Source organism: Loa loa (genome assembly GCF_000183805.2).
Source record: "Loa loa unplaced genomic scaffold supercont3.159, whole genome shotgun sequence".
NCBI lineage: Eukaryota > Metazoa > Nematoda > Chromadorea > Rhabditida > Onchocercidae > Loa > Loa loa.
Genome location: NW_018108339.1, coordinates 7,768 through 20,184, shown reverse-complemented (window position 1 = coordinate 20,184; position 12,417 = coordinate 7,768). Strand labels below are relative to the sequence as shown.

The following is a 12,417-nucleotide window of genomic DNA, read 5'->3' as shown; positions in this document are numbered from 1 at the left end:
TACCTGCCGCCTTTTGGTAGCGGAAAGATGAATTGCTGATACAAAAGATTCTATTCTTGTTATTGCAAATGCTTTTGATACCGCAAGGTGAGGTACATTCTTATGCAACGTCAGTTTCAGTGTGAAGTAAAATTGTCATAGAAGAATGTCAAGTGCAGTTGTGATAAACTGTAAGTTAAATGTTTAATATTACATTTTTAGGTGAACTTGGTTGCAGTGAAGAGATTGCAACGATTATAGCGATGCTCCAAATACAAGATGTTTTTGTAATACCATCGAGATCTCGCCATAGAGCTGTAAATCTCTTCAATTTTGTCACATGTTTCATTGAAGACTTCAATAAAGTTGGCTTACTTTTGTCTTGTTTAGGAATTAATGAAAAGGAATTTCTCGGTTGAAGAGGGCGATCATCTCACTCTTTTGAACGTTTTCACGAATTTCATACAGGTGTATTTCGTAGCTGCATTATCTTAGGAGTAAATTTTCGAGTGCTTTGTAAATCTTGATAGATGCTGATGTTGCGTCTGTCTTACAAGATTTATTTCGTAATGCTTTTCAGGATAAGAGTGAAAAGTCAGATTTACATTAATTTTTTCTATTTTAAGAATGGTAAATCAAAGCAGTGGTGCATCAATCATTTTCTGAATTATCGTGGCTTGCGTCGTGCGGAAGCAATTCGTGACCAACTGCTGGGTCTTTTGAGACGTCATAATGTACCAATCAGATCATGCAAAGAAAATGGTATTTGTCATATTTCTGTTTCATATCTTCAGCATTCTGTTTACTCCTGAAAATCGAACATCTTTTTCACATATAGACAGAGGAGTGGTTATTTCCTGAAGTGGATGATTATTTCAGGAGAGGTGAACTCAATACTTCGCTGTCTGGTAAAAGGATTTTTCTCACAAGCCGCTTACTATCATTATTCTGGCGACTATGTTACTGTTAGGAACGAATACCATTTCAAAGTTTATAAAGGATCAGCGATTATGTACAAAAAGGAATTTCCAAAATGGTTTGCAAGATGTTGTCAGACAACTTTTGTAAACAATATAAATCAGCTATAGTTCCCGATATATGAGACTTTATTCGAGCTCAAATTTAGGATAATATTCACGGAGGTGCTACAAGATTCGATACGTGATATCAGCGTAATTGAATCAGAATGGTTGCATCAGCTAGTTCCGGAATACTACGAATTTGGGACGGTACAGAGTTTCAATTAGATAATTTCAGTTTTCTAATTAGTTGCGAAAACTACGGTGATCCGTTATATTTCATTTTTTCATACACCGTTCGTGTTACCGTTCTTGAATTAAATCTCTCCATTCATATTATCTTATCAGGAATCTCCCTCCTATTCATAATTATCTTCTTTGTATTATCGTATTTTCAGGATGCTGAAATAGCAAGGAGAAGAATGGAAACAAAAAATGTTTCGTAATCAGTAGCATAATCATGTTTCATAATCATATTGTTTCCTTATGAGAAAGTCTAATAAAATTTTTCAAAATACAATTCTGTATGACCACTGGTCAGCTCTACATGCAACAAAACGTATTCGAAACCATACTTGTAAAATCTCAGTAGTTGCTTAAGATCATAACACTATCACTGTTTCGGGTCGATATGCTTATTAACTAGTCTTTATAAATATAACGAGCTTTCGTTTAAATTAAATGACAGGCAGCTAATCTGAACTGCTGTCTTAGGGTTACAGAGCAATGTTCTCTGCAAGGAGCCGATATATTATTTGCAAGTCACATATGAAAAGTATTGATTTGCGGCAGCTGCATTCTTCGCTAGTTGCGCATTCGCAAATTAAATCGTCTGTATCACTTACGCGGAAAAGGTCTTTGAAATTCAATATCGGTAAGTTTTGTAGAATTATTTCAAAAATTGTTAGGTGTCATGAAATTTGGTAGTTGTATCAAAAATTATTATTTGTAGATGGTCCGGGTTTGGATTACTTCGTCAGTAAGGCAAACAGTGAACGTTTGAGCAAAGTGATGCCGAAAGTAGAAGAGATGTATGGGTCATTGAGTACAACAGCTTCCTATGGCGATGGTTTGAAAGGTATGCTCAAATTTATTATATTTTATAATATAAGAATATCTTTGCTTGTTTGTAGCATGAATATTTATGTGTTTCAGTAAAATTCATAACATATGGTTGTCAGATGAATGTGAATGATGTGGAATTGGTACGCTCATTGCTGCTATCATCAGGCTATATGGAAACAGACGACGTTAAAGAGGTGGATGTAACTTTCACTGCTTATTTCGCATGTGATGTTACTTATAATATTTAGGTTATTGATGTACGTTATTCCTATTTAGGCTGATATCGTATTATTGATGACATGTTCGATACGTGAAGGTGCTGAAAATAAGGTGTGGGATGAACTAAAAGTGCTCAGAAAAATACGCCGCAAAAAGGGGGTTGTTGGAGTTTTAGGTACTTTTATATTGCAAATAGTAAACATTTTCTTATATGTAACTTAACTACTTTATTTATAGACTTGTTAATATTATATCCATTGCAAGAAACCATTTAACTGCTGTTATTCACTATTATTACAAAGTATGAAGTGCTGATATCAAGTAGTTCTGGTTATTTTCTAGATATTACTGTAATAACCTCTATTCGTCTCAGATATATCGTTTCTAAATGTTGCACTTAAAGTGCCCCAAGAGATATGATATAGATATTCGTTTTTTATAATTTATAATGCTTTCGAAATGATTTTACTATATTAATATATCACTCTAGTAATCCATAATATTCATGACTGGAAATCGTTATTGTCGAAGACAGGAATTGAGAACGATGCCGATAGCATTTATCTTGATTTCTATCTCAGATGACATCTTTTTTAAACATTACAGTTTTTCTACCGCTACAAACATCCAATAGGTATGTCGTTGAATTATAACTGTTGATATCTGTATAAATGAAATAGGGCAATAATAGCTCATACTTTTCACTTTGAAGGTTGCATGGCAGAACGTGTAAGGCATAATTTATTGACATACACTGAAAATGTTGATGTGGTAGCTGGACCCGATTCATATCGCGACTTGCCACGGCTATTAGCAATTGCACGCTGCGGAAGTATGGCAATAAATGTGCAGCTATCATTAGAAGAAACTTACGCTGATATTGTCCCAGTTCGAAAGGACAAGTTTTCCAAAACAGCTTTCGTGTTTGTTCTGTTAAATTTTATATATTTTGTTTCTAATTTGTCACAATACAGCTGTATAAGAGATGTAAGATATAGAGTTACTGGACTCAGTGTGATAGTAATTTCAATGCTTTTCAAATAATACGGAAGTAAATCACTTATTACTTACTTTTATGCTCCCTCTCTTTTTTAGTTCCTTTATTATAGATCAATTATGCGTGGTTGTGATAATATGTGTACTTACTGTGTTGTTCCATATACGAGGGGAAGAGAGAGGAGTCGTCCGATAAATTCTATACTTGATGAAATCAGGAGTTTGTCTGATGAGGTAAACTTTTATTTGCTCGAACCGTTCGAGTTATTCCAGTTTCTTAGATCTCGTGATTTTGTTCACTTAACCATATCAAAACTAGTGCAGTGTAACACCATTTTAATTTTTTAGGGTGTAAAGCAGGTGACGTTGCTTGGGCAGAACGTCAATAGCTATCGAGATTTATCAGAAATATCATTTCCTTCTGCCTGTTTAACAGAACCTGGTACTGCTCCCGGATTTCGCACCAAATATAAACCGAAGAAAGGTGGACGTACTTTCCTAACACTGCTGGATAAAGTATCGCAAATTGACCCGGAAATGAGGATACGTTTTACTTCACCACATCCTAAAGATTTTCCTCTTGAGGTATCTTCCTTCATAATGTTTTTATTTATGGATGTAAGAAATTACTAATTGTTCATAAGTTTGGTATCTTAGTGGAAAATAGGATAAGCCCTGAGTCTCTGTATGTTTGAAGTTCCAATACTTCTAAATCTTATATTTATTTCTGCTTTTAATTTGGGATTTGATAGGTGATACAGTTGATAAAAGAACGCTCAAACATATGCAAACAAATTCATTTGCCAGCACAAAGTGGCAGCAATGCTGTATTAGATGCGATGGATCGTGGCTACAGTAGAGAAAGTTATTTGGAATTGGTCGATCGCATTAAAGCTGTCTTACCAAGTAATGGCATTCGATCGGGAATTAAAATATCCTATTTTTAAAGCCAGTTCGAAATCTACCACACATCATTTAATTGTAGTATTTAGACGTATCGCTCACGAGTGATTTCATTGCTGGGTTCTGTGGTGAGACCGAGGAATCCCATCGGGAATCTCTGGACTTGATCAGACATGTCGTTTATTCTTTTTGTTACGTTTTTCCATATAGTCAAAGGGAGGTAAGCGATCTTCTCAAAGTTAGATTCAATATGTTTTTTTGCGAATTGTTCCTCATCCAGTATAGAATAAACATAGGATAAAAGCAGATAACTGATAATAACATTGCAGAAAACCAAAGCATATCGACATCTGAAGGATAATGTATCGAAGGAAGTTAAGAATAGGCGCCATCAAGAACTGGCAAATGTTTTCAGAGAAACAGCATTAAAGCATAACGAGGCTCTCGTTGGGACCGAGCAGTTGGTGCTTTTAGAAGAAGTATGTCTAATCTATGTTAGTTTACAGTGTTGGTTTCAGTGGAATAGGTTGATTTCAGTTTTATTCATTTATAATTCCCCGCATATCGTTTGTGGCAGTATAGGCTTTATTCATTTATAATATTGCTTTAATATGTCTCATGGCTCGGATTATTAAAGCTTCAGAAATTTATTCATAAAGCAATGAAATATTAGTGTATGCATTGCTGCTACAATTACTGGTACCGCTTTCGTTTTTTCCGGTTTATAAACATGTTTGATTCTATTTCCTGTTAAGTGATCTTGGGGGAGATTTTGGATTTTTACCAAATGCTTTCCAATAATAATGAATGATTGTTTTTTCACTTCATAACTTGATTTTTTACCCAACTTTTTATTTTACTCTTTTTGGAAATTTTTTATAAAAATGATTATCAATATCGTACCGAAATTTTGAACATTTCTAGACAAGTAAGCGTTCTTCCGAGCATCTGCGAGGTCGAATTGATGGCGGAGTTAATGTAATTATTCATAAATATTACAATGATGGTTCGGAATTGGTGGAGCTAAAACCTGGCGATTATGTTGCTGTTAAGGTAAGTAAATTCAAATTAAGTTGCCCCAATAATTTAATCATATGTTCTTCTGCTAACTCACAAATATAAGCCCTTTTCAGATAACATCTGCTAATTCACAAACGCTCCAAGCTTTGGCACTTCACACGATAAAGTTGAAGGATTTCGGAAACTTGAGGAAAAGTACTGATGAAGAACAGTTGATCGAAAGTGTTGCATAAATTTGCGCATTGATCAACTAAAAAAACATTTTTTGCCGATTGGATTTCTAGAAGTTTTCACTAGCGGAAATAATAGAGTGATATGATGTTGCTTGTTGCGCAATACTTTACTTTATTATTCATTTTTACATCTTATATTATAATTGTATGGGTCGCCACCACTTTGTCAATATGCTGGAGCTTTAGCTTGCTTCGGATATGTGATCCAGGTAACGATAAAAGCGATGGCACAATCTTCTCGCATGCGAACAACGTGGAAGGGGAACGATGTAATAAATTTACATATATAAAAAATATCTGCCGTTGAAATAAGACACCAAATAACTAGAAAAAATTTCCCAAAAGAAAAAATCTCTGGAAGATGAGTCCCGTACAACATTCCTCAACTCACTGATGGGTCGGAGACTTGAATTGCATAGCGCTACTGTAAATTTTCGCTTATCGTGGCCGTGAATTCAAAACTAAGCGATGACAGGTTGGCGGGATGAGGTAGGCAGGGTAGGGGACGGTATGGTTTAGGATCAGTATGGGTTTGTCGTGGAGTTTGCTTTTCGGGACTGCCGCTTAATCTGGGGAACTCTGCTTTTTCAAGTGTTCCATATCATCTCATAATTTTCCTAAATCTCTCTGGGAAACAGCCTTTGTATTGAGAGATCTAATTATGAAAACCTTCTGTTCAGTTGATCTTGTGCTTTTCTCACACTACCTTAAACATCATTAGGGCATTTGGGCTGGCAGTGATAACTTCTTAACGTTGCTAAGACATATGGAGTTCTTGTGCAATTACTGGTAGCATACGTCTTTCACTGATGGCCTATGAGTGCATCGTAATAAGGGCCAACCACGTTATGTCTAAACTTTTACCACTGAAAGTTTTAGTATTTTTCGGTGTTTAGTCATATATTATTGAACAGTGATAGGCGTAAGTTTGCTGCATTTCATGGTGTGTCTTGTTGATGACGTCGGCCTGTGATGTAACATTGTCGGAAATGTTTGTTTATAACTGTGGTTGTGTCAGTGGCCTTAATATACGTTGAATTGCCATGGCGTAAAAATCTATAATCAGAGCGATCTGATAGTTGAAGAATATTTTGACATGGTCATACGGCATATTTAGGCGCTTTTACTGTCCAGAACTTGTATTTTTAGAGAAGGGAAGAGGGAGAGAGAGAGAGACTAGAAAGATTTGCGTTTCTTCGCTTCAGTGTCATGTTTCTTTTACGGGAAATTTCTTCCCATAATTTCAGAGATTTATTTTTGGCACCAGAAACTGCATTCAATAACAACCGGCATCAAGAATCAAGATGGGTCATCAAAATTTATGGTTTTCGCATCCGCGCAAGTATGGTCCAGGTTCTCGCTCATGGTCAGTTCCAATTTAATCTCATTACCGTGTTCTGAGTTGTTTTGGATCTTTTCGTATTGGAAGTTATCGTTTCCTAGTCGAAGGCCTAAGGCGTCACTCGCAAATATGTTTGTAGCATCTTGGATCAGATAATCATGTTTTTAGCCGAGTTTGTTCGAATCATCATGGGTTAATCAGGAAATACGGACTTAATATGTGTCGACGATGTTTCAGAGAGTATGCTTCCGATATTGGATTCAGAAAGGTAAGAATCGGAAAAGGACATTCCATATTTACTAACTAATTTCATTTCCTATGAGAGTGAATATATTTTTCAAATCTAATTCTATGTGCAAATAGGGGAAATCTATTTCAGCTGAATTGATGAGCAGCAGAAAAAAGGAAGAAGTAATCGTGATCGTTCTTTCTCCTTATTCTTTTGTAACACTTGGTCATGTTTGGCTTTTCTTCTTATTCTGTTACATTTCTTTAATCTGTTGTAACATCAAGTTTTTCTTGGAATAAAATTCAAGTATTATTTTTGTTGCGCGCATTCATGGAAAATAATTATGCGTACCTACTCTTCCGCAGTATTCCATTTATAGTTCTTTCGTAGATGGACTTGCACATCCTTTTTAGCTTTAGTTGGACTTAGAGCTTTTTTTTAGTTTTCGGAATTTGGGGACCTTGGCAGTGACTGTGCTTTATGTCATATGTACGCTGCGAAATATCGGATGTTCAGGTAGAGCCGGTTAGGTTCGTTGTGATCAGATGCTGTTACAATGAGTATCCGGTCTCCATGTTATATGATATATACTTCAATTACAAGATGCATTCAATTGTCGGTATATTTTAGTGATAGAGATGGATAGTAATGATATTCCGGAAGTTTTGGTTGCTAATCGGCAAAACCAACTTGTCTTCTTGACAGGACTGGATATCATCAATAATAGGTCGCATGCTGCGATCTTTTCAGCTTTTACTGTAAATCGAGAGCAAGATCGTCCACCAATTAATTACGCAATGCTAGATGGTACTCAAATGTTGTACGAATCAAAAGTACACAAACAAACGGTATGATTTAGAATGCTATAGTAAAATGAGTAATAAGATTAGAGGAAAACAAGAATTGTGGGTAAGTTCGAAATAATAAAAAGATGAGAAGGAATAGAAGGTGGGGGCAGATTCTAGTTTTCCAAGTTTTGAGGGACAGGAATTGTGAGCATTTCAGATATCGAGTTTTTCGCGTGGATTTATTAGAGTGAATTGGATCAAAAAGTACGCCAATGAATTGCCATCCGTTATCGTACTCTTTGCTGATTTGGGTTGGGATCATCCGTCTTGGAATGAAAAAGCTACGGAATGTGAATCGAAAATTTCATCACTTAGGTATTATTCAAAAGTTTGTGGTCCAAGTTTGGAATTTCTCATCAATCGGACTGTTCGAAATTCTCCTTATTCCGTTTGCACCGTAGATATATATATATGACTTTTTTCGGGAGTGGTGGTAGATAACCGTAACTTTCAATATAGTGATCAAAAAAAAGGCAGTTAGTATGGTATAATTAAAATATACTTTAGGACAAGCATCGGAAGCCATGCAACTCGAATTTGTATTGTGTTACTACAGCAAACTCAGCCAATAGACAGTCCATTAGCTACCGAAAGAACAACCAAACTTTGTCAACTATGTCAACTTCCAACGAAACAGTTGTTTATTTTACCCATTGGCGAACGAATGTTTTCATCAGTTTTAAGGTTTTTGTTTCATTTATTTACTCGTATTCTCATAATCTATTTTCGATCTTATTTCCTTTGAAGAGTTAAGCGGGATCAGTTTAATTTTACATTTGTTCTAGGTATAGATGTATGAAAATCGAGTATCCCTGGCCATCTTTTTAGCAAAAAACATTTTTTGACTATTAGAAATTTATGACTATTAGAAATTAAACCTTATTAAACCATAAGTTTTATAGCATCATGCTTTTGCAGGCTTGAAACCGCATTCCATGAATTAGCTCAAGCATTCTATCAACAGTGTCTGAAATCGGTCCGCGCGCGATCGACACCAAATAATTCTTCCAATCTTATCATTCGTCAACAGTTTAAACTGGCATTCCTTTCGGAATTACGGCAAGATACGCACACGGCACTCAGGTCATCATTTTTTCCATTGCTTATTTCCATTATTTTTTCCACGAATGAATCCTTTTCGAGATTCATAGTCCGATAATAATTATATCTTTATTGAAAAGTTTTGTTTCTCTGTTATGATTCATAGTTCGCATCCTTCCCATATTTTTGATTTTTAAGAGAAACATATAAGTGAATCATTTTATTCGATCAAGTTTTCTCTGTTGTTCTCTTTATAGCATGGATTTTTACCTCACTGATTAATTCGAGATATCTCGGTAGGATGCCTGGAGGAAACCTTTTTTTTTGTTTGAAGTAATTGCTCAGTACATTGCTTGGTTTAAAGTGCCACTTTTTTTTTCTAGTTTTCATCTGTGAAATTTGAAATATCCGGAATCAGTAGCGGAAAGTTTGGATGATGTGAATGAGGAACGTATAATTTGAGTTTTGGAAATCTGTCGTTTAAAAAAGACTAATAAATCGGACTCCTCACTTCTTACAGTTGATTTATCCCAGGCTTTGCTTGATCTGAGAAATTTGCTTTGTCTCTAGATGGTTTTTACTGAAGGTATTCAAAAGTGCTCATTAAATAATGAGATAATTTCTTTCTAAGGAATAGTAAAACAGTATTTGGGCTTGTCTCATTAAACGCAAATTGAAAAATCACAATCCAATCATTACTTAGTTATTTTAGGCAATGATGTTGTGGTTACTGACGATTTTTTCTCTTAAATTTATTTTAGACATTATAAGTTAGCATATCAACATTGTACCGAGTGCGAAATCATCGACAGTGAAATATTTGAACTACGTGCAGTGGCTGGACTCCTAAATTACAAGGTTACATTCTTCATAGCTTTTGATGAAATACTCAGTGGTGCCGAAAATGATTGAGTTGGGAACTCTTTGGGTGGATTGCAATGAAAAGACTTTGAAATGAAAAAACTGTTCGAAAATTTAAAGGAACATTCTAAATGAGAGATCTTCATATCATTTCCAGATATGTCAGTTATCATTTTTTCACAGTGCAGCCTTAGAAGCATTAGCACAACAACGGCGGCATAATAACGCGTTTTTCTGCTTACCTCCAGGTTCGTATCCATCTTCAGTCATTGCATCAATTGAGCATTTATTATGGAAAGGCAAACAGGTCTGTTTCCATGCTTTTGGCTTTTGATTCCTCATAGTTATAATAACAAGTGATTTTATACTTCGTTTTAAACATTCTCTCAGTTTTGTACATTAGGTTTATTTCAGTGTTCGTTATTTGCAAATTTGTTTGAACAAGCCGTAATGGGTGGTTTAGTTGCCGTGTCAACTCAACATCCTGGAATGTATCTTCAAGCAGCAGCTTACTATTACCGGCAAGCAAACGATGCTGTCACTACCTTAAATACTTCGTCGCAGTTCGTTGGGTCAGTTTACCCAAGCCCTGACCCTTTGGTACCAACCGCAGATATTTTTTATGGTCAGAGGCCATGGAGAGCGACTACGAAAAATGGCAGTCTGTCAGATCCGGAAACTGAAAAGAATGCCCTTATCGCACTTGAGGTCATTTCTATATAATGTTGAAGTTTACCTTCTCTCTCCTATTTAAGTTCAATTTTAAATTTTTCGATTTTTAATCATAACATATGACCTTAATTGTTAAAAACAATGCATTCTAGTAATTGAAAGAAGTAAATGTTATCTTCAGTTACGATGTTCTCCAAATCACGACCGATGCATTGCTCTACTTTCCTCTGCAATGTCACAGTTCAAGAAATACAAATGTTTACGAATGCAACGTTATATGATGCTCTTATTATCAGATGAATACTTTGTAACAGGTCAATTCGCCAAAGCTTTGCAGGTATTATGATGGTTTTTGTTGTGATGGTTCTTACCTATATTTTCCAAATTACCGATCGCTTTTAATTTCAGTTTGCATCACATTTAATTTGGGAATGTCGTCGGGAAGGTTTCACACAGCCAATTACGATGCTTCTTATGCGTGCTCTTATATGTGCATTTCGAATAGCAGACGTGAAGGAATTTATGACGCTTAGTGTGCAAATGCTTAACTTACACACATTCCCGACTTTCGCTTCTATTACGGAACAAATTATAGCAAATATTGGACTAATTCGCCAAGGCTTCCCACCGCATATACCTATCCCACATTCTAATATGTCTTCGGCCGAGGTTCCTTATTTCTCATATTTATTAGCATATTAATTTACCTAGCTTATTCAAATGGGTAATGTGACTTGAATTTTCTGATTAATACTCATTTTGCTTTACACTTCTACCCTATGAGGCATCGGTAAGTTTTTCCGTTATCCTCGTTGCAAAAGATCACAGGTGGTCCTATCATGAAATGTTGAACTTCATTCGTATTTCTTTAATGAATTTTAATAAAAATTACGAATTGGAATATGAAATAGATGAGTGGATTCAGATCAGTTCGGATAATTGTAATATTTTAAAGTATTTTTACCAACTTTGAAGGTAGAAGCATGCCAGTATCTTTGGAAGACAACATTTGCTGAGCGTGTATTTTTTTCGATAAACGCGCCTCGTATTGATGCGTTCATCCGTGCTCGAGTTGCTTTTCTTAACAATACCATAGAAACTGTTCATGCCGACTCATTGATTCTTCTTATGGTAATTTTTGTTTAGTTTGATATGATTGGTGATCTGTTTTCTAACAGTTTTTGGTTCTACATTAAGGATTTATGACCCTTGCTTCTGCATTTACGAAAGCTTTTAACTGGTATTTAAAGCATGCCACTATTTGAACGTTTGTAAGTTATTACGAACATTCATTTAGGTCGCTCTTTCATCGTACTCTACTAAAACGGTTTTTTTCGAAAGAATGAAAATTACTGTCAATGATGGGAGTAAGGAAACCGGACCGTTGCCACTGTATGAATTTACCGAGGACAATATCGAAATTAGTCCAAGGAAGGAAACTGTTAAAATGTACAAGATGTCATTGCCGCAGTCGTGCTGCACGACTGCTAGACAACTTGTGGTAATAATCTTTTCCAGTATTTCTTTTTGGGTTATTTTTGTCAGAGTCAGAAAACTTTCAGGAAGAAGTTTAAAACTGGTCATATATTACTCAATTTTTTCCAATTATATAAATAAATGAACAAATAAATAAATAGTAAAGTAGAGTACAACTTTTCTTTTAAAGGTGAACGGATTGAGCTTAGAAATTGGTTCCATACATTCATCTGTTTATGGCACAATGGATTGGGATGCTCAGTCATTGTCATATGGCACCTATGACAATTCTTACATGAATTCCATATTGGACGCATGTGTCGGTCAGACGACACTTAAGTAAGTTCGACATTTTTCTCCTAAATTTTGTTCTATTGTTTTTTTACATTTTCTTATTTGTTTCTGGTTTTAGCTAGTTTTGTTGTAACACTGTTTTCAAATTGTTTTTTTGTCAGAATCGAACCTCGTGAAGCTCATTTTCGTCTTGAAGGAACTAATCAAAGTGAAACATTGC

General features: G+C 35.4%; 3 protein-coding genes across 4 annotated transcripts in view; all 3 read left to right on the top strand.

Annotated features, from left to right (window-relative positions):
- LOAG_17946 (D-tyrosyl-tRNA(Tyr) deacylase) overlaps window positions 1-1,518 on the top strand; it is a 6,664-nt gene extending 5,146 nt beyond the window's left edge. The window contains exons 15-20 of the mRNA XM_020450614.1: window positions 202-296; window positions 370-447; window positions 606-741; window positions 859-1,015; window positions 1,106-1,208; window positions 1,397-1,518. Coding sequence (XP_020305678.1) covers window positions 202-296; window positions 370-447; window positions 606-741; window positions 859-1,015; window positions 1,106-1,208; window positions 1,397-1,444 — 617 coding nt within the window. The 3' untranslated portion in view covers window positions 1,445-1,518. The remainder of the gene's footprint in view (window positions 1-201; window positions 297-369; window positions 448-605; window positions 742-858; window positions 1,016-1,105; window positions 1,209-1,396) is intronic.
- Window positions 1,519-1,705: 187 nt separating this feature from the next.
- LOAG_08525 lies at window positions 1,706-5,770 on the top strand. 2 transcript variants are annotated; one of them, XM_003144055.2, is made up of 12 exons: window positions 1,706-1,872; window positions 1,951-2,076; window positions 2,154-2,257; window positions 2,340-2,457; window positions 2,995-3,205; window positions 3,392-3,512; window positions 3,627-3,863; window positions 4,031-4,184; window positions 4,271-4,401; window positions 4,511-4,660; window positions 5,106-5,234; window positions 5,315-5,770. In XM_003144055.2, exons 1-12 carry the CDS (start codon window positions 1,725-1,727, stop codon window positions 5,432-5,434), a joined length of 1,749 nt encoding a protein of 582 aa, XP_003144103.2. In that variant the 5' UTR covers window positions 1,706-1,724; the 3' UTR covers window positions 5,435-5,770. The 2 variants fall into 2 exon arrangements, with proteins under 2 accessions (XP_003144103.2, XP_020305677.1); XM_020447719.1 differs by lacking the exons at window positions 1,706-1,872; window positions 1,951-2,076; window positions 2,154-2,257; window positions 2,340-2,457 and adding an exon at window positions 2,748-2,916.
- Window positions 5,771-6,738: 968 nt separating this feature from the next.
- Window positions 6,739-12,417, top strand: part of LOAG_17945 (hypothetical protein) — a gene marked incomplete at its 5' end in the record, with an annotated part of 13,445 nt that continues 7,766 nt past the window's right edge. Inside the window, 14 exons of the mRNA XM_020450613.1 lie at window positions 6,739-6,800; window positions 6,945-7,044; window positions 7,425-7,521; window positions 7,636-7,853; window positions 8,011-8,168; window positions 8,361-8,537; window positions 8,772-8,936; window positions 9,656-9,752; window positions 9,913-10,062; window positions 10,170-10,463; window positions 10,609-10,764; window positions 10,836-11,096; window positions 11,403-11,558; window positions 11,725-11,928. Coding sequence (XP_020305676.1) covers window positions 6,739-6,800; window positions 6,945-7,044; window positions 7,425-7,521; window positions 7,636-7,853; window positions 8,011-8,168; window positions 8,361-8,537; window positions 8,772-8,936; window positions 9,656-9,752; window positions 9,913-10,062; window positions 10,170-10,463; window positions 10,609-10,764; window positions 10,836-11,096; window positions 11,403-11,558; window positions 11,725-11,928 — 2,295 coding nt within the window. The remainder of the gene's footprint in view (window positions 6,801-6,944; window positions 7,045-7,424; window positions 7,522-7,635; window positions 7,854-8,010; window positions 8,169-8,360; window positions 8,538-8,771; window positions 8,937-9,655; window positions 9,753-9,912; window positions 10,063-10,169; window positions 10,464-10,608; window positions 10,765-10,835; window positions 11,097-11,402; window positions 11,559-11,724; window positions 11,929-12,417) is intronic.

What these genes read in the sequence shown, in the direction of transcription:
- LOAG_08525 (XM_003144055.2), top strand. Translation starts at nt 1,725, where the DNA reads ATGTTCTCTGCAAGGAGCCGATATATTATTTGCAAGTCACATATGAAA. An exon ending in CATTAAAGCTGTCTTACCAA is followed by an intron (nt 4,185 to 4,270) that starts GTAATGGCATTC and finishes TGTAGTATTTAG; the next exon opens with ACGTATCGCTCACGAGTGAT. An exon ending in TTCCATATAGTCAAAGGGAG is followed by an intron (nt 4,402 to 4,510) that starts GTAAGCGATCTT and finishes ATAACATTGCAG; the next exon opens with AAAACCAAAGCATATCGACA.